Below are 21,420 nucleotides of genomic sequence, written 5' to 3' on the forward strand. Positions count from 1 at the left end.
ATAAAAGAGGATCATGTTGCATAACAAAGACACAAATACATATTTGCTTTTATTGTTCTAAGAATAGAACAATGGAAAAAAGCGAGCTAAAAGGTGCGTTACTCATAAATAATGAGCGTGTTAAATCTACTTTCATCACCACACACTGGTTATTTAACTGAATTTCACATACAGAGCAAAAATCACACCTACAGTGTATAATAAAATGTTTGCTTGATATAGGAGGCTTCTGTCTGTGTGTGTGTTCCTCAGTCACACCCAACACTCCACTAATAACACAGACAATGTAAGAATGACCTCTGAAGTTGTTGCTCTGGGAAGGGAACCCCAAAGCACTGTCAATCACTCTGTCCGGTGACATTCAAAAGTTGTTGTTTTTTTTATCATTTGTTTATCTGTTTATGTGAGAAAAAGAGTCCAGAATATATTTTTCTTTGCTGGAATTAAAGGCGCAAAAATTAAAATCAAACTTTATATTACCCTGGGTACACCTACCAGTGCAGTTATATCCACATGATGTTCACAGTTTGAGGAAATGTAATATTGACAAAGGTGAGAGCTCGAGAAATGGGTCTAAACAGAATAATACTGTTAGATCAGCCGAACACAGATACAGTGTGTCTGGTGTCACAGTAACACAATGTCCTTTGCGTTGCTCTTGTAGGTGATCGAATCTCTGGGCATCATGATCTACAAAGCTCTGGACTATGGCCTGAAGGAGAATGAGGAGAGGGAGCTCAGCCCTCCTCTGGAGCAGCTCATTGACCTCATGACCAACATAGCTGAGGCTGAGACGGATGTCTGCCCTGACGAAGGCTACGAGGCCACAGAGGAAGAGGACGAGGCAGAGGACGACTCTGACAACATCTTAAACGTTCATGGCTACGGACATATCCTCAAGGTTAGAAAGGGATGTGGCTTTCTTCTCTGTGGGTGATCAGCAGCCATGGCTACCAACGCTTCTGCAATCCTTTTATTTTATGCAGATTTTTTCTTTAGACACACTGCCTCTCCATGATCTTTGACACCAAAATCTATGTTTTCATTTAAGCACAGAGTCAAATGATCACGTGTAAAATGTGATTGGTTTGCTTCCTTATGCAAATGTTGTACTGGGTTTGCTGGATGTGTGAGTACTTGTCGCTTTTTGTAGGGCTCAGCCTCCAAGTACTCAACAAAAAATATGCAGCTTTAAATAGTTAAAATAGTTTTACAAGTTTTTTTTCTTCATATAAGTAAGCTTATTTAATCATAACTTTTCAAGAGCATTTAGTTGAAAATAAGGTAGTGGATATAAAATAGGCTACAGGCATGACACCCCCTCCCACAAAACAAAACAAAACAAAACAAAACAAAACAAAACCCACCATAACACAGAGGAAAATCTAAACAGGTAGCTGCTTTTTGAAAGTGTTCACGGTATCATAGAGAGAGATCCAAAGTCTACAATCTCCTGTAGTTCGGCCTGCACAGAGGAACATCCACATCAAATTTAGGCAGGTGTCTGATGCTGCACAGCTCTAGGAGTGATCACGAGAACCATGAAATGAATCAAACAGGGTGGCAGTGTAGCGAAATCAAGATCGGTCACATGAAATCTAATAGAAAACCTGGTCAAGCTCAAACTAAATTGATTCCACGCTGAATATCTCTGCATGATTTAGTGGCGCATGAAAAATAAAATAAGTCACTGTAACTAAGCAACTAAGCATTGGTAAGTCGCCTCTTTTTTCCCCCACCTTAAACATCTGAATTCTTAAATTATATTAAGTATTTAAAACTGCTTTCTATAAAATAAAAGTAAAAAGCACTTCTCTCATGGAGTCTGAAAATTAAGGTTGTTTTATTAAATTAACAGTTAGACATTCATTTCATGCTGACAAAGTGCTATAATGGTAGCACTTGAGCGAGAATTATTTGTTTTGTTTTTTAAATTTGTAACATTGCCTGATCATAAACTGCACATGCAATATTAATGAGATGAAAAATGTAATTTGTAAAGTAGTGGTAAATGAATAAATGATGTTAGGTAAGAGATATTGAATTGTGGCTTAAGAAGAAAAAAGTGGCAAATGTGAACACTTTATTATCAGTGATAAATTTCAGGAACACATAACATCTCTTCAGAAAAAGAGGAACAGTGTGACACACACAAACACACACACACACTCACACACATACACACACACACGCACACACACAGACCACTCCCAAAGTTTTTGAGCTCCAAAATCTTCCTGGGGAGACAAAAAGCCTTAAAGGATTCCTTCCTTTCTCTGTATCATGAAAACACTCGTACAATCATGCAGCATGTGTTACTTGACTCCTGTGTTTAGTGGTAAGATGGTCGAAGTTTACAAGAAGCTTGTTGTCCCATTACTTTTGTGTTAAGTGAAAATTTATCAAACTGCGAGGCGGCCTTCACATGTCCAGCAGCAATCCAGCGTAGCCACCCTTCTGCTCCTCTGAAAGAGGTGGGGACAATGATTGCGTCCTCTGGCGTTCTTGCCCTGCTAACTTAGATGAGCAGATAATAACAGTTTCTTGGAGTGGGCAAATGTTGCTTTTTGAATGTCCTTGATGGGCACTGCTTGATTTACTGTCGCAGGTGCAGCGATCTCGTTCATAACATCTTATGCTCTGTAAAAACACCTTGTGTCGCTGGTATAGATCGCTGAGTGAAACCTGTGAATAAGGACGAGACCTGTCAGATCTTTCGTCTCTTCTGTTCAGTCTTCACTTCAACACAGTCTGACTCACAGCTGAAGCAGACTCACCTCGGTTGACCCTGGACATTTTAGTATTTCAAGCAGGACATCAGATCCACTCATTATTTTCACCATGACATGTGTTTTGGTTTGGTGATGTGACTCACACACACTAAATGTACAAGTGTAGGGAGAAGTAGGAGCAAGCAGAGAAGATGACCACCACCCAGGTTGTAGGGACCACCTAAGCAGATATGAATGGAGAATATATGGGAAGCACTTGAGAACTTTTATGCCTGTCTGAAGTACGGAAGTTTTGTTGTTAGCCAGTATGTGTTGAGCTATCTAGTGCTTTGTTTCAATGTCCTCTAAAACTTTCCACTGACAATGTGTCTGTCTTCCCTCCAGCTATGTATGGGTCATCTACCCAGTGTGTCGGACGCGCCCAGCCACTACCAGGCAGTGTGTCGGGCTCTCTACACAGAAACCAGGGAGCTATGCACTTTCTTGGAGAAGATCAAGAGTGCCAAAGAGGTGGGTTCTCGTCATCATCATCATCATCATCATCATCATCATCATCACTACAGCTGAGTGTGTAAACCCCAGTGACACCACTTTTCTTACTTTGGGTTCCAACTCTCCAATGGTGAAGCTGGTGGTGATACCAAAGTAAATATTTCATGTAGAAATGATTATGATACACGTACATACTTACAAAACTACATCATTGTTGTTGTTTTTTTAAGATAAGCAGATGTAGTGGTATAAATTCTTGCTGTGTCATGGTCAAGACACTGGCACAACTACATGACCCATCATCGTGTTGCGTTACCCTTGCAGGTTCCAGTCGTGGGGGGTGGGGGAGTTGGGGTCAGGTTATTGTCAGTCATGGCGACGGAAGGGGTAGTTATACTGTTGGTCTTGTATTTATTAAAAGACAAGAAAGGAAAGAACGATTGTTGACATGATTGTTTAAAATAGTCAAGTGTGCAACCTCATGCTACTGTAGCTGAGCACGAACATTAGTAGGGAATGATAGCCTTGCATAGCACAGCTAACCAGCTACTCACAGAGTTGCTGACATTTCTGTGTTATGCCTTGCTAGCATTTATCCTTCTGGACTTTGACATGTTAGTCCCTTGATAAAATGTCAGAAATGCAAGGGGGTTGTTGCAAATGGACCTTCCCTCTATTTTGTTGTTCCACCTGACAGAACCAGCATGACGAGCGTCAGAGAGCGCTCTGTCATTGTACTGGTCAGTGTCACCTGAACATTGCATGAATTGTCACACTAGAAGGTTAAGAATAAAATGAAAAGACATGATGCTGGACTTTCTTTTCTGGTCACAACAAAATCTGGTCTGGTGCTCTCAGCTTTTTAAATGAATGACGCGGACTCTCGTCTCTCCTTTGATGCTAATTTTAATAAAATATTCATGTTCTGCAATTGCTGGTCAATTGTATTTGAGAATTATGCTGCTGCTAAATGAAATTTAACATAATTATTAACCACTTCAAGTGACGGCAGTTGCACGATGGCTTTATTGCTTCAAATGAGGGTGCTGGGAGAGCACAGCAGCCCTGTCTGTGTCACAGCTTACCTGTTTCAGTACGAAGTCATCACTTAGAGGAGGACTGTAGTATGAGGGAGGGACAGACATAAAAGGGACTGACAGGGACGTGAAGGGACAGCAGGCTTCCATGTTTTCTGTGAGGAGGAACAGAGGCAGTCAGCTGATAAAGTGAGGCGTCGGCAGTAATGACTGTGGATAAATACATGCACGCACATCCTGTATTACTCATGTGATGACATAACACCCCGAACTCTTAGGTCAAAACTTACTCTTTTTCTGCATTTCCCTCCATCACCCATTACTTAAGTGAACAAAACCAAGGACATGTTTCTTTAATTTATAAGATTAGAGATTTGTATTTTATTTGAATTGTTAATAACTAAAAGGTGGCACGGTGGGGCAGTGGTCAGCACTGTCGCCTCACAGCAAGAAGGTTCCGGGTTCGAGTCCTGGCTCGGGCGCGGGATCTTTCTGTGTGGAGTCTGCATGTTCTCCCTGTTCCTGTGTGGGTTCTCTCTGGTACTCCAGCTTCCTCCCACAGTCCAAAGACATCAAGAGGGGACAAGGCTAATTGGATACTTTAAATTGACCATAGGTGTGACTGTGAGTGTGAATGGTTGTCTGTCTCTATGTGTTGACCCTGTGATGGACTGGTGACCCATCCAGGGTGAACCACGCCTCTCGCCCCAAAGCCGCTGGGATAGGCTCCAGCCCCCGTGACCCTTAACAGGATAAGCGGTAGAAAATGGATGGATGGATGGATGGAGAGAGTTAATTAACCTTAAATTGACCTTTTATAAAGCCCTCTATGTAAGAGCAGAACAAGGGTGGTAAGGAATAAATTACTACTTTTGTGACCTTCTAAAAATCAATTTATATGCATTTGTTTTGCACTGAAGTGTTAGGGACTCGATGCCAACTCCACCTGCATGTAACAGTTAAAGCTACTGTATATTCAGATGTTCCCTTCCCAAATATATAAAATAAATTGCAGTCTGTTGGCACAGTGACGAATATCGTACCTTCACCACTGAATTAGTTTTAGCATTTTTGGTGAAAACACAGAGACCACTACATGTGACAGCTTCAAGACATTAGTTTCAATCATTTTGAATTGTGTTTTAACGTGACTTTTTTTTTAATGATATTGAAACATTTAATTTCAAGCTGAAATGAAAAATGTCTTTTTTAACCCCTTAAGTTAAAATATTCACATTGTTCACTTAATCAAAAGTACTGTATATGCCCCCCCCAAAATACTATTGTATTTTCTTCCCATTAAACACAATATGATGTGTACGTAAACAAGACTGTGCCAAACAATTTCAACCACTATTATCGTGACATCCAGCAGTCAATCTACAAATTTGTGTGTAAGTCTACAAAAAAAAAGATACATGAGTTAGTTTGCTAGCAAAAACAGGATGTTAGCTTTGCCTTTTTGCCCCTCAGTTTTTTTCTGCAGCATCATGGCGACAGACATGTTGACTAAAACAAGTTCCTGCTTAGGAAAGTGGGATTTGTGTCACGCCCTGTTAGGACCCTGTCTAATTTACGGACTTCAGGTTTTTAACTAGTTTGTGTTATTAAGTGTTTAGTTTTGTAGTTTCTTATTTTTTTTCTTTGTATGTTTGTAATTCTTTTCTTATTTTTTTCTGGTTCATGGTTTGTTTTTTCTAGTCTCTTTCAGTTTTATTTTGTGTCCACTTCCCTCCTGTGCCTTTGTGTGCTTTGGACTCTCCCTCTTTGTCTCGCGCCTTTTTTCAGTGTCACTTGGGTCTTGTTAGAGGTTCTCTTGCCCTGTCAGCTCCTTCCCTGTCTTCATGATATCTCCTGTTTCTTGTTTTGTCATTAATAGAATATTAACTTAAATTCAGAGTCGAGTCAGTCTCTGTCACATCCTTATGGAACCATATCCCACTCTGCCTGTATTAAGTCTCTGTCTGCTGTCTTCCGGCTTTTTTGAGTGTTTTAAAATTAAATCCATTCACCTGCTATTTTTGTGTGCTACTACTGATTTCTGCACTTGGGTCCACTTGCCTCTTCCCTCAACCTTGCCAATAAGTCTCAGGCTTAGGTTATGATCAAGGACTTCTTCAGTTCTACTCGGAACACAAGATGAGGTTCATACAGCTATCCCTTTGCTTTGCTCCAAAATGCTATGTTAATGTGAAAATGTGAAGAGTCTCAATCTGAATAATGAGATGATACACCTTCTTGTCAGCGTTACAATCAGAATCCACGGGACTGTATTTCCCATCTTTCTTTCCCGTTGCACTCGTAACTATGTGATGATACAGCTGTTGATAACCTTGAAATGCTGTCCCAAGTGGACTTTAATGGAACCTTGCTTGATGTCAGCAAAGTAATTATGGTATCAATGCAGCAATTTTTTTTTTGTTCTGGTATATTATTCAGCTGTTGGTTGTGATAAATTAGGACGTTGAAGGAGGAACTGAAGATTGTATTTCAGTTAATTGGTGTTTTTCCTCACAGCAGCAGCAATTACAGAGTATCTAAACAACAGATTTTGACAAGATTTTATGGTCACTTTATACATATTCAGTTTTTTACACGACAATCTGAAGTATCAACACAGGTTACCAGCTCTCACCGACGTTGACGCAAACGTCTCTAGTGTATGTCACTACTGCTGTAGTGTCCATGAGCTCTCACACTCTGACAAGGGGAAGTAGGCCACAGTGAGGAGGGAGTGAGGTGTTGTACGTAGATGACAGTGTCTCCAGACATGCTGCCAAACCGCTGGATTTGCTCTGTCATGACCAGTGTTCGGAGCACAGACATCATTAGAATAATAGCTTTCGCGGCTTGTTCTGGTAGGTGGATCTGTAATGTAATCTGTTTCCAACTTGTTCACATACCTTGAAGGATTACAGCGCCCCTTGGCTCATGCCTTTGTATTTTTTTGAGGGTTTGTCAGGTGATATTACTTTCCTCCTTGATTTGTTATTAGTGATTAAGAAGTAGAATGCAACATAATTGACTTGATAAAAAGGCTTGAATAGAGATTTGGGGAAAATTGATCATGACGAGGGGATCCTTTCAGCTCACATGCTCAGTCTCATTCAGGATGTTTCTGGAAACATAAATCCAGGTGTTGATACTGTCCACGTTTCTGTTCTTCAACTCATTCATTAAGATGAAAGAATCCTTTTAGACTTTGTTTCTACCCAGGAACATTTCCCTTAGGAGTGGTCTGTGTGTGTGTGTGTGTGTGTGTGTGTGTGTGTGTGTGTGTGTGTGTGTGTGTGTGTGTGTGTGTGTGTGTGAGCACCTCAGGGTTCCTTCCTGCGATGCACTCGTGAGGCTGCCCTTTTAGTGTGCGTAATGCATCTGAATGAATAGAGGGGATTTGCAAGGTTACATAACTGTAAGAGCAGAGAGGAGAGGACTCATAGCAGGGTGGAGAAGGCTAAGAAAGAAGAAGAAAGACAGAAATGGCACAGCCAAGGACCACATAGTAAATGAACTTTCAAATAAACATTACATTTTCAAAGAAGATATAGTAAATAAATTTTATTTATATAGCACTTCTCACAGAGAGAACTCACAAAGTGCTTTACTCAGGGAGGAAAACAAATACTCATATTCTTCAAAGTGGAAGAAGCGTAGGTTTGTAATAAGAAAATCATTATCACGTTATTTGTTTTTGGTTCAGATTTAAAAGATGAATCATAAACAGGTTTCATCCAAAAGTTGAAGCCCTGAGCAACACAACCTGCAGAGGTTGTTAAACCTTTTACTGTGTCAATATATTCACAGGTTCAGACACTGTAAGAATTAAATGTCACCTCCTCCAAGCTGTCATTCTCCTGTTGGTATGGGACACCTTATTTAGGGGGGGGGGGGGGGGGGGGGAGGCCTTTGCAAGCTATTTAATTCACTCATTTACTTCAATTTTTAACTTAAAAGTCGGTTTAAGTGTTTATAAGTCCAGTTTGCTGGTTGAAGAGCTGCAGCAGGCAGAATTATCCAGGAGGCTGAGCATGACTGCACCCTCCAGCAGGAAGGGTTTTCTAAGTATGACGTGTTGCTCTTTGTCTCTATAGTGAACACAAGATCTGCTAAACATCATCGAGCAACTCGATTAGCTGTCGACATGCCCACTCTTTTGTAAAAACTGTGTATATCTTGACCTGTTAAATTTTGTCATTTTATTCTGTTAAGGTAAACAAGGCATTAAGTGTTGGTAGGAAGCTATCTAAATGTCTAGAGACTCTTAAGATTATTCAGAGTCATTACTACACTTATGTGAAAAGTGTGAACAGTTATAAAATTTGTGTTGTACTGGTGACCATGTATGTGTGTGTGTGTGTGTGTGTGTGTGTGTGTGTGTGTTTCTCTGCATTAAACGGTATATTTGATTGTATATTTGTTTCCAGATAGATGCATTCATAAACAGACAGGCCTCAGGCAGTAGCTTGACTTGTTTGTGTGTATCTGCGCATCTGAGATGCTGCACGTGTGTCCTTGTGCGTGTGTATGTGTGAGATCAGCTGTGAGCGCCCACCCCCTACCCATCTCCTTCTCTGTGTGGCAGAGCTGTACCAATGAGCCGCTCCACAGGGGATCCATTTTTATCTGTTCATCGCCACCAGCCGTGCCTGCCAAATAGTTTGTCTCTCCTCAAAGATGCCTCCTGCTGCTCACTGGAATACAGCGATTCCCAGAAATAAGACTGTCTGACTTCTTTTAGACATCTGAGACGTTGTAGATGTAGTCGTAAATTCACTGATTCATGTCAAGTTCCAGGAGAAAGATTCATGGTTTTATTCTCATGATGGATTATTTGCATGATTTCACTAAGACATTGGGTCAGTTATATGCAGAGAACAATGCTCAATCACCTGTCCGAAATGTGAATATGTGGCGTTGATGTGAATTGATGACACACCAGTCCTTGGAATGAGATAATGGAGCAAGTTTCCCTCTTTAGACCTTTCGCTGGTAACATTAGCAGTGTTTTAATTTGAAGGGCAGTCCTCAAGCTTTTGTGTTAACGTACCGCATGACATCGAATACATATAATGTAGGTATGCAGAGTTATGATGCAACAACATGCATTATGTTGAGATATTATGTAACTGATACGTTGAGCCTAGCCAGTCAGGGCAGCTTTTCTCTGGCAGCGGGATGGGAATTGTGATTTCCCAGCAGTCTGACTCCACAGTCAGCTGGGCAGACTCTCGTGATCGTCTCATCAAACTCCCCTCTGCTGTGACGTGGCGAGCGTTGTCTCACCGCAATTATTTACCAGAGGGTGAGAGGGAACACATTTATTTGCCTACTGCTTCAGAATACTTTTGGTTTGGTTTTCCTCTCTTGCATAGATACACACACAGTGAGATGTCGTGCTGTAATTTGAAGTCTGTGGCAGAGGTTATGGTTGGCTCACTGCCTTGTTTTCCATGGAGATGCTGTCAGTGAGGCTGAGTGTAACACACTAAGGGTCTAACTCTGAGCAGGTTCACGCTGGTGTCAAGTTGGAGGCTTTAGGCATGATGTTGACTGCCTGAAAACAGGCACAGTAGGAGCCTCATATTTCATTTTCATGACATTTCGTAATTATTATCATGAACTGTTCCAAGTCAGAACAGTTAGCTAGCACAGACCATACCATGATTCAAACAGCAGCATCTAAATGGAATTCATCGTATAACTTCCCTGGACACTAGCAACGTTAATACGCTAATGTTTTGTAAAATGTGGGATGGTTTTAGTTCAGCGTGTTAATAACGGACCTGATGATGATGAAATTTGATTAGATGTCAGGAGATTAGTTTATTTGAGGGACCATGAATATCTGCACACAATCTATGCATCTAGTAGAAGTTGAGATGCGTCTGTCAGGACCACGATACTGAACATGTGGTGCTTATCAGGGGACCATGTTGCTGTGGCATCAGACTGAGATCAGGTAATCCTATCAGCATTATCTGGGTCTACCCTGGAACCATTATCTGGGTCTACCCTGGGGTCTTGTGCTTGGAGCGCAGCACACTGGAGGGATCCTAATCAGATTCCTGAGCCACCTAGCTGGCCTCTTTTGACACTAGCTGTGGTTCTACTTAATCTTGATAGCGTAGCACCTCATGCTAGTTTGAAGGTTGACACCAGACATCCCAGAGAGGGAAGTCATTTTCACTGAGTCACCAACCAAAGCTTGTGGCCTCAGTTATTGGAACATAGAGAAGTCCTGACGTCCACAAACTGGACAAAGTCCTCCCTAGCCTTGTGAGCCCTCCTTTCCCCTCCTTTGGTGCTTAGAACTTCTTTAAGACCCTTACATCCCTCTGCGTGACTTCCCCTTCTCTGGGTTTTACTTTGGCAATCAAATAGGCCACTGTTCTTGTGACCCTTCACCTTTCTGTTGCTCCAGTAGACATCACGACTAAACCTCAGAGACCTCCTGCTTCAGCTACACAGCCTCCTCTATGACCGGAATCCACTAGCTCATCCATGATGAGCACAAGGATCCAGTAACAAATCTTTATTGAAGTTGCACCCAATCACCCCTTCCTGGTGTCTAGCGAAATCCATCATCAGAACTATCCAGTCCTAGATCTCAAGTTGGCCGGATCCTCTCATCTGCAGCATAGCAATATTGATCACATAAAAAAACACTGTAATGATGCCTATTAAGTGTTATTAAGGTTGAAAGCTGACTTTATTCTCATGGCAGGATAAACTGAAGAAATAGCTGTACCTTTATCAGTTAAGCCCTTTCACCCTTTACTTTTTCTTTCTAATTCTTTCTACCAGAACCTCCGCAAGATGGAGCAGGAGTCATCAGAGGAGTCTGGCAGAGACCTGAACGAACTACAAAATGCTGATTGGGTACGCAACTAGACTCTTGATCCCAGACCTTAACTGATCATCCTACGAAACATCTGCTGAAGTCTTAAAGATCTAACTGACTAAACATTCAGCCCTTGTGGTTTCATGAAGTCTACAACCATACCATTACCTAATTTTCAAAATGTTTATGCATACGATTAGTGATAAACGAAGTTCAACCCATTTGATGACATATATTTCTGTTGTCCAAATTCATTCATATCTAAAGGCTCATATTTCCCGCTTCCCATCTCCAGTGCTGACCTTTGCTTTCTCTGTCAGGCTCGATTCTGGGTTCAGGTGATGAGGGACCTACGTGAAGGAGTCAAGCTCAAAAAGGTGCAGGAGCGCCAGTACAATCCTCTTCCCATCGAGTACCAGCTTACTCCCTATGAGATGCTAATGGATGACATCAGATCCAAACGCTACAAACTACGCAAAGTCATGGTCAGTATCAAACTGCCCTTCAACACCCAAAAGCATTGAGTGTTTACTTACATTTTTCTATTGCCTATTGAAATCCAAGCTTATATTTGAGCTAGCAGGAAGTTTAATATTGTCACCCTCTTAAAATGATTGCCGAAGTCATTTTTTTTTAGAATTTTTTGCCAAAAACAACTCCAAATGCTGTTTTGTCTCCAGTTTTTTTGTTTTCTGAAAAAAATGCCTTAGGCAATTATTTTAAGAAGGCGACATTATATATAAATCCTATCCTCACTCTGTAAATATGATGCTAATATTTTCACATATTTTTCCATTGTTGTTTTTAAAATGTATTCTTGTTATTTATCAAGATAAATGTTTTTCACAAATACCCCTGAAGTTATGAAGCTTTACGTAAAAATGTCCCGCATTTTCAAATCGCGCCTGCAGTGCTGTAATTTTTACCGACATGGCCGCTGAGTCAGATGTTGACAGCAAAGTTTGAGAGAAGAAAAATGTTCCACAACTGTCTGAAAGTACAATATGAGAAATAAGTGAAGAGTTACTAGACACGTGAAAGTCAGTTATTATAAAATTTGTATACAAAAACATTTACTTTGAAGCGTTTCCAATGCAGACTTTGAACAAACTGGTTGAAATGTCTGATTATGGTAAATGGTGAATTTACAATAAGAAATCTGAAATATTTCACTGAACCCATTTATATACGCTCTCAAACACTAATGATTTACAATTATTCTACAGTCACATTATAACAATGTGCAATATTTTCTTTATTTCATGTAACTGTCAGTGTTCTATATGTGCTTGCTCAAGCAAAGTAAGTCATGTGTATTTGCTGTGGACTCCTGGAGCTGCCATGGGTCATGTGACATTACCTCACATCAAAGCTGTCTCGTCACAAGATGATGTCATTACTTCCTTACGCCCATCCCTTTATCCAGTGCAGCGCCAGCTGTTTTTGGGGTCATGGTTTGTGAGATGGCACAAAACCTCTCAGGCTACTCTTTGACTCTGGTGTTGGTTCTCTCATACGCGCACCTACAGTTCACACACAGAGTGGCAGCATCTAAGCTCTCCAGAATCCTGACTGTCACCTCAAACCCTCAGAATGCAGATGTCAAATTTGGCGCTGCACTTCCTTGAGGCACCAGCAATGCACATGCCGAGTTCAACAGGTCAAAGCCAGACATGCAGAGATTTATTAGTGAAGTGAAACAATTAGTTTATTGATCCAAAAAAGAGGACAAACTAAAAAAAATGATAGAAATACTTGTTTGCAGTTCTGACTAAGTGTACCTATTAATGTCCTTGATATGTCAGTGCAGCAATTATTCAGTTATTCGTCAATCTGGTTTCAGTGAGTCTTGTGCCTTTTCTGTAAGTTTATTATGCAATGATCTTTATGTATGTGTGTGTGTGTTTGTGTGTGTGTTTGTGTGTGTGTATGTGTGTGTTTGTGTGTGTTCACATGGCTTTTTATTCTAGGTAAATGGAGACATCCCTCCCAGGTTGAAGAAGAGTGCTCATGAAGTCATCTTGGAGTTCATCAGGTCCAGACCACCTCTCAACCCTGTGAGAAGAACCACAAAATTAACCTTGTTAGTTAGGACAGTCAGTCGGCCATCTTCAGCTGGAGCGCTGATTCGAAGCCTCACCTGCTGGAATGTTCCGTAGGTGATGTAAATCTTACAGCAGAAGGAGGAGGAGCTGTTTTAGCAAGGTGCTGAGGAGAGAAGGTTACGAGGAACAGGCCTACTGGCTGTAACTCAGACTGTAACTCTGGTTTATACCAGAACAGTAACTGGGCGGAAATACTTGTTTACCTTACTGAAGTATTTGAACAGATGTACTTTATTTACATACTAAGCGCTAACTATACTGTCCACTTTACTACATTTGCTTCAGACTGGGGAATATTTTATTATTATTATTCCTCGGCAGAAATCATCACATTTACCACATTTTAGTATATTAAACAATGGGATTTTCATGTAAAAATATGAAAATGAAAAATACAGTCAAATACACTCATACATTAAGAGACTGTTTCCTGTCGGTAAGAATTATGAAGCAAATTTTGATTTCAGAAGCATTTGAGAGGTTCAACTTTATCACTTTGCCTCAAGTATTTGTTTCTTTTAAGTCACTGTTAAAAGGAAACACTTTGCAAGGAGAAAGAAGTATCTTATATTACAGTACAGCATATTATTTACCCATCGGAAACGTTTGTTAGGTGTCGGCTCGTAAGCTGAAGCCACAGACTCAGCCTCCTCCGACACTGCATGAGCGCATCCTGGAGGAAATTAAAGCAGAGAGAAAACTTCGACCTGTGTCGCCCGATGAGGTCCGCAGGGGAAGGCTGGGTAAGACACTCGATACTTTCTTATACTTCTGTATATTGCACATTTACACATTTGCACACTCACCACGCAAAAACATACTTCACTGTGGAATGCCATTTTCTAGCTGAAGTATGGAACTCACTCAGTTCCAGCTGAAACAGTACAAATACATTTGTTCCTCTGCTCCTTGCTGTTGTTGCTAATGCTGCCCAACTTTTCACCTTTGCGTTGCACCTAACGCCTATTATTGCTTTGTTAACGACATTCTTTGCATTGTAGTGAGAGTTGTCTAATAATGCTAAGTGTCTGCAATTCCATTAACACTAGCACTAACATGAACACGTTTACTGTTGCTGCTTACCGATCTCTCACCATTGGCTTAATTAAAGTAGTTACACTGTAATGATTTCAAACTCGGCAAAAAGCACACTATCCCTGGATTTCTGGCTGTATGTAAGAAGATCTCTCTACCACTTAATTACTGTCTTGCCTTAATTTATGTCCTAATCACAATAACTGTTCGATGCCATGACTGTTTCTCATTGCAGTAATTCGGCCACTTAGCATGTCTTTCAGTTTTGATGCGTCAGGTAAAGACCTCCTTTGCTGTTTACCTGGCTCCCCCCCCCCATCCCTCTCATTTTCTGCTTTGCTGCTGCTGCTCATCTACTCTCTCAACCCTTACACACATACAAACACACAGCCATCTGCATACACATTACATGTCATGCGTCAGTGGTTGGTGACGTCTGCTGTTGTCCATGGAGATGGAACATGCCAATGAGGGACACTGGTCCATAGGAGGATGATTGATGGGTGACATGTGAGAAATAGAACACGCAGGATTCTCAGTCACAGTCGACACAGAACTGAGGATGTGTGTGTCGTGGTTTCATTTTTGTTTTAGGGAAGAGTTTGTGTAACCTGGGGGACGAGGGATGATATGTCATCGTATCAGATCCAGTACGACTGATATGCTGATATTTTTAAAGCTGAAAGGGCCCTATCTGTATGTAAAGATGGTAATATGATATTCATGTTTGGTACGTACTGAAAAACACAAGTAAAGTAATGTTTATTTCCAAAGCATGTTGGAGAAAAGTCCACAAATCATATATTTACCATATTGTTTCCTCAGACTGGTCCAATATGAATATTGGTGATGAATATTTTCAGAAACACATGACATGCCAAAACTACTGTGCATCCCTATACAATATTTTGCACTTTTGGTCTTAAACCGTATTTTTGAGAGGTGGAAATTAAGAAGATATGACTGAACAGTTTGAGCAAAGTACATAATTAGAATTACCGACACGCATCTCCTCAGAAATCTGCTGTTGGTTTTGCACGCTACAAGAATTTTGCATTTTCTCATGACACAAAGATAAAACAGCCCAGCAATATATAAAGTAGTTAAACTAGTAAGTAGTAAGTAGTAGTATTTATACTTAAGTTTTATATAGCACTCCTAGTTTTATTTAGATATGTTGACTGTGCTTAGTATCAAATCATTCTGTCCTCTGCAGGCTAGCAGTAAGAAAACATCTGTGTTTGATACAGAGCTTAAAAAAATTACACATTACAAAATTAATGTTTTTTTCCCCAGTGAAAATGACAATTAAAAAAATCACTCATCCCTTTAATACCACAAAACATATTGCAATATCTGTCAAAGTAATAGCAGTTTGAAATTTTTTCAAAACTGTGCAGCCCAACCAACTCACCAATGGTGAGTGATGTCAATTACAGCAGGCCTGAAATTTTGCCTCCACTGAAAACTTTGTTTTCTTCCTCTGTCCTGGTTTGGCATCCAGGTTTGCTCTCCTCAGTGTTTCTCTCTCATCACTCTCACACTCACCACTCAGATATGATCGCTTGTCACCAACCCAATATCATGAAACAACGTTTGATGGCCATGACATGTCAGAAACTGCTGGTACCACTGGAAAATCAAACCTTACATTATTTTTTATCTTAAAGTCTTTGACTGTTTCAATGACACACCTTTACACAACCACATTTACAGACAACATTTTGTCCCTCTACGTGTTTCTCACTGCTTACGGGGACATGGAGGACATGCTCACACTAGTGAATGATAGAATTTCAGCAGTTTAGAGGGGACATTCTACTTTGACGTCCCCTGTCAAGCTGTTATTTTTTAAGTTCATACTGCTGTCACGCGTGTGTAAAACACTCACTAGACGTGTGCAGCCAGCCGTCCGATCAATGGAGGAATGGGGTTGATAAAAGCGTCACAACCTCCACTGTGTCATCAACTTCATACAAAAGTGTCTTTCATGAGGCAATGTGACTTTGCAGAATTTAATCTTTGTGCTGACAGTGTAGTGTGTAGAAGGATGTGTGAGCCTCTTTATGTTCCGTACAGCAATCAACAGTCTTGCGTGAGGTATACTCTCTAAGCGCTGACATGGGTTGGGACATTTATTTGAAAGCACTAATGAGATGGCCTGGATTGAGATGTTGCACCGCTGAGGCAGGCAGATCAGAATAATGCTGTGTCCCACCCTCCCTCCCACTGAAGCCAGTGTCTCTCATCACACTACAAACTTTATCACCTCACACTCAATCATTCATGCTATCAAGCAATCTAAATGTGTGTGTGTGTGTGTGTGTGTGTGTGTGTGTGTGTGTGTGCGTGTGTGTGTGTGTTTGAACCTGTCTCTAGAATGGGTAATTCTTATTTATTTGCTCCTTGTTTTATGGGGAACAGGTGCATTCTAGCCAACACTTTAATAAACACACGGACGGCATTAGGTTGAAAATGGTGTTTCAAGGAGAAATTGAGTTCACAAGATTTAAACATTGAACTGATAATATAACTTATTTTGCACTCCCGTATCCTTTTTTGTTCAGTGGTGTAACTTCTTTTATTCCCTACAACAGATGTGGTGTGATATATTTTAAAGTGATTTGGCATTATTTGTCTGGTACCATTTTCACGAGTGTTTGTTAAGTAGAGGCAGGAGTATATTTTAGCTTAGCGTAGCTTAATTATTTTTTGAGCTTGGACAAAACAATTCAATTTGAAGAAAAAGCATCTTAATGTCTGTGTTCCAAAGCTGAAAAATTTGCTTTACACTTTCAATGCTCACTTTTTAACATTAATAAATGTAAAGTTGTGGTTTCATTGGGCTGACCAGTCTAACAGTGGCCACATGGTGCAACTTCCTGCAGTGACGTCAAATGCTCACTGCACTCATTCAAGAACTCAGTCAGGTGCATGTAACTTGTCCTTTGATATATGCATACGTGCTCTTGAAAAGAACAAGTTGTGGCATGTTTGTTTATGATTAATACAAGCGAACAGCAATGCAGTGTAACTTCTGTACACAGTGTAAGACAGCAGCGCGTGTTGAAAACATAGAGCCATGTGGAACGTTTGCTGTTAAAAACACAGGATATTTTTTGTATCCTTTTTATTTCCCCTTTAAATACATTTAAAGGAATTGTAACAGCCAGTGGTTAACCTCACTATTACTCTCTTTTCAATAACTTAAGTTGGTTTGTGTAGAGTTTAGTCGGTGTAGTTTCACATCGGTTTTGGCCAAGAACATTATTGATTCCTCAACAGGAGACAGAATTCTACAGAGCCAGGGAGGTGACATGAATGCATGTCTGTTGTTGTTTTTTTAAAATCCTGCACAATTTGATAAAACCTCTGCTCAAAATATCAAGGACAGTTCACACTGATTTTATTTCCTCACGAATTGGAGAATATAAAGGATTTATTCAGCACTTGTGGCTAAGAAATCGTTGAAGCTGAGTATTAGATATCTGCTCAAATCCAATTGTAGTCTTTTAGACAAATCTAATGTGATGCTTACTCTACAAATTAAATGGTAGAGGAAGCAAACGTATGTTTTCTATATTCCTTTTTACTCTTGTTGATTCTTTTATTACTCAAAATGAGCCTGCACTGTTTTTGTTCCAAATTCAACTTAGTTATTTCTCCTCAGATTTGACATCTGCTATGTTGAATTAGTCCTCCTTATAATTATTGAGTGAAAGCTCTCATTTTAATTACAGGTTAAAGGTATGTGCATATAAGGCTAAAGCAGAACATCAGTCACTCACTTTTTCTGTTTTATACATATATGTAATTATTTTTGATTATTTATTTAATTGCCACCAGAACTTCTTGTGGCATTTTGATCTTAAAAAAACCCACATTCAATTACCCTCCCAGCCTCTGCAGATTTCAATGTAGGAATTTGATTTTCAAATTGGTGTGGCTACGTGGCGCAGTCCACAATGCAAAGATCCCTCTTCCCAGCTTGTCAACTTGTGGAAAACTATGTCAACATAAAAAGTCCCTTGCAGATGTTGTGTTAACAGTGAGTATATTTTATGCTGGAACCCTCTTCCAGCTATCCTAATGAAGGAGCTATCCCTTTTTAGGTTTTGGCAAAACTCGCAGTATGCCACAGGACTTGTTCCGTACAGGAATAGGTAAAGTATGAAAAAAAAAAAGTGGTTTGGAGGGCTTTGCTCACCCTTAACCCAATGGCCTTGTCTGTCTGCCTCCCTGGTTGAAAACTAATATCTTCTCTGTTTAAATGTAGAAGGGCTGGCGAAAATCACAGAGCTTTAGCTTTGAGTTTGGGTCAAGGCCAGAGATAAGAGTTTCTCAAGGATCTAAGGGGTTAGAAACACTGTTCGTCCTAGTCCAGCAGCAGCCTGTTAAGGCAATGAGCTTTACAAACAAGAGAAAGCAGTAGAAGGGGAAACAAGCTCCCATAGATCCTGTTGGCTGTGGCTCTTTATGTGTCTTTTGCAGCACTCACTTATCTTCTCTTCACAATCCCACCCTCCTTCTAAATCTTCTTTTCAGGTTGTGTTTTTCTGCTTTTGCACTCCCAGGAATCATAGCTAAGAGTCAGGCAGTTGGGTAGGTTACTCTCGATTGTTCTCTACGTTCAGAGTTTGGACCTATAAAGACTCTTCTCGCTGGGAAGAATCACCTTGATGGTGATTTCTTGATGGTGTCAAGAATTTGTATCCTTTAAAATATCCTCTATAGATTGTCAGGAGACGGAATTCTTTATGGTGTCCAGAGTCTAAATATGTCACCAAAGAAGCATCCATGCTCTGTGTGTAACACCAGCTTGCTCCCACGCCTCCCCTCCCAAGCAGATTAATTTTCCCATTCAACCCTCCAAAACTCTGGGATGGCTCTCAAAGCTCTGTCTTCCATCATTGCATCTTTATGTCTAATTTGACCACTCCATTATTTGAAAGGACTCGTATTTTCAAGGGCAAAGAACCATCATGAAGTGTTTTATATCACTGCAAACCAAGGGTGCAAGGAATTAAATGAGGACGTGTTTTGAGACTCAGCCCAAGTTCTGTTTGTCCTTTCGCCCAATGAATTTCTTTAATGTGTGGCTTTGTGCAGATGAATTTAGTCCTTACATGGGCAGGAGGACATCCAGCACACTATCTCTGACCAATGGTTCGGAATCTGCCAGAGTACAACCCTCTGGATCTCAGTCTGTACCCCAGAGGAAGAAGCTCCTGAAGGCTCCCAGCCTCGCTGAACTGGACAGCTCTGACTCCGACGTCAGTATGGCTTTGCTCTTTTCTGCGACGTCTGTGAAACAGCATCTGGTACAAGATAAATGAAGTGCTTTTATTTTCAATCCAAACGTGTTCAGGATGAGTTTGCTGGTCGCCGATCAGCAAGCAACTCAAGCGTGACAACATCTGTGATGGATGATACATCCCCAGAGTCTGCGCTGGGGAAGAAAAGTGAGTCAGGAACTCAAATCACCTTCTGAAGTCGACCGACACTGATCAGAGTTAATCTTTTCCTTTACTAATTGTCTTTTGGATCAGTTATTTTAGGCTTTTATTGACCAATCAGTGCATGTTTTCATTTTAGTCAGTAATTCATGAATTACCCTTGTCAGTTGATGGTGTTATCTTAAACCAAGTCTTGCTTGTTTCTCTTTTCTATCTCTGCTTCTGTTTTCTTCTTCTTTTCCTGCAACTCTGAACACCAGCCCCCCCACTCTTCCTGCCCATCTCCTCCACACCACAACCAGAGAGGCGTCAGACCCCTCCGAGGAGACACTCCATCGAGAAGGAAACCCCAACCAGCGTCCGACTGTTTCAGCCGCCTTCCAAGCAGAGTTCCAAATCTCTCGTGAGTCAGACTTCTTTTCCTACTCATCATTATCTGAAGAATTGTCTACTTTAGTCCTCACAGGATTTTGGACAAAAAAAGTCACTGGATTAAAAAGTATTAAAAGCTTATGACACCTCCAAGGAGGCGATGCGATCACCTTAACAGGATAACACAAAACCTTGTGGGTTGATTTTCATGACATTTGGCAGAATTATAGAATTTTAATTGAGGAACAATTGGTTGGATTTTGGAATGGATTCTGAACCATATCTGTATCTGATCTCCTTGGTGGAGGTGTGACTTGGCACTCCTCCATTGCCCTCTAGTCTATGATTGTGAGAGGGGGAACATTGAGCTTTTGACTTCCCCAGGGCAGTGTGGCATGGAAATGTTTGAATCCAACCTCCGACAAAACAAATGACGCACTGCCATCTCCCTTTTCTTTTGATTTGTGCTCCTCGCCTTTTTTGTTTTAATTTCTTTCCCTTTTTTTTAACCCTTCAAAAAAAAAAAACAACCCATGTCCCCTTAGGGGCTCCGTACAATACATTTAGTATATTTCTAGGCTAGTATCAGCAAATCAAAGTACTTTTAATCTCTGAATTTCTATGACAAAAAGCTACATATTTCTGCCAAAATCAATACAAGTGAAAAAGCACTTGCAAAGCTCTTATTTAAAAAAAATATTCATAATACTGTAGGTTAATTGGTAATATATATTACATTATTAAGTAGATCATTATATTTTATTAACTGTATAATGCTATATATATTATGATTATTAAATTGCTTGCTACTATGTATTAGCAATGTGTGTGTTCTGTAGTGTATATAATGTATTTTTATATTTGTATCTAGTGTCTTCTCTTAAGTGTGTCTGCAGTAAATGAGATTAATGTTAAATGTTTTTCTGGCCCCAAAAGCGCACATGACCATGTGTACACCTCGCCAACGTCATGATCGGAGCCTCCGGGTGAGACCGTTTACAGAGTACTGGCAGCTTGTGAGAAGCACCAGTATGCAGTAAAAACTCTCAGTACATCATAGAGTCAAATGTAGAAGTGCCTGTACTGCGTATTTGTGAGTACGAATCCTCTTCAACATAGACCTAAGAGCGGAACCTGAATTTTACACAAGTTTTTCTGTGGTCATCAGTTTTAACCACATGTTGACATGTAATATTTGACAATATTTGTTTCCAGTGTCCAACCAAAGTTTCTATTTCAGGTTGATTGAAAGCGCAAAAAAATAGTAGCATATGTTAGTAGTTGTTTGTTTTTTTCCAAATTACTATTAATGTCTAAGATAGCCTCAACATATTACCAATGAGATGAAAA

General features: G+C 40.3%; 1 protein-coding gene across 3 annotated transcripts in view; it reads left to right on the forward strand.

Moving 5' to 3' along the window:
* Positions 1 to 21,420, forward strand: part of spire1b (spire-type actin nucleation factor 1b) — a 42,429-nt gene that overhangs the window by 15,891 nt on the left and 5,118 nt on the right. The window contains exons 3-12 of one of the 3 annotated variants that reach the window (XM_086219147.1): positions 665 to 901; positions 3,117 to 3,242; positions 11,066 to 11,140; positions 11,423 to 11,587; positions 13,073 to 13,159; positions 13,821 to 13,950; positions 18,355 to 18,405; positions 19,352 to 19,515; positions 19,611 to 19,704; positions 19,959 to 20,101. In XM_086219147.1, coding sequence (XP_086075273.1) covers positions 665 to 901; positions 3,117 to 3,242; positions 11,066 to 11,140; positions 11,423 to 11,587; positions 13,073 to 13,159; positions 13,821 to 13,950; positions 18,355 to 18,405; positions 19,352 to 19,515; positions 19,611 to 19,704; positions 19,959 to 20,101 — 1,272 coding nt within the window. Of the gene's footprint in view, positions 1 to 664; positions 902 to 3,116; positions 3,243 to 11,065; positions 11,141 to 11,422; positions 11,588 to 13,072; positions 13,160 to 13,820; positions 13,951 to 14,477; positions 14,520 to 18,354; positions 18,406 to 19,351; positions 19,516 to 19,610; positions 19,705 to 19,958; positions 20,102 to 21,420 lie in introns of all 3 variants that reach the window. The other 2 variants (XM_086219148.1, XM_086219149.1) reach the window with 2 other exon arrangements.

Source organism: Aulostomus chinensis, chromosome 11 (genome assembly GCF_037954235.1).
Source record: "Aulostomus chinensis isolate RoL2024-O1b breed Wild chromosome 11, RoL_Achi_v1.0, whole genome shotgun sequence".
Lineage (NCBI taxonomy): Eukaryota > Metazoa > Chordata > Actinopteri > Syngnathiformes > Aulostomidae > Aulostomus > Aulostomus chinensis.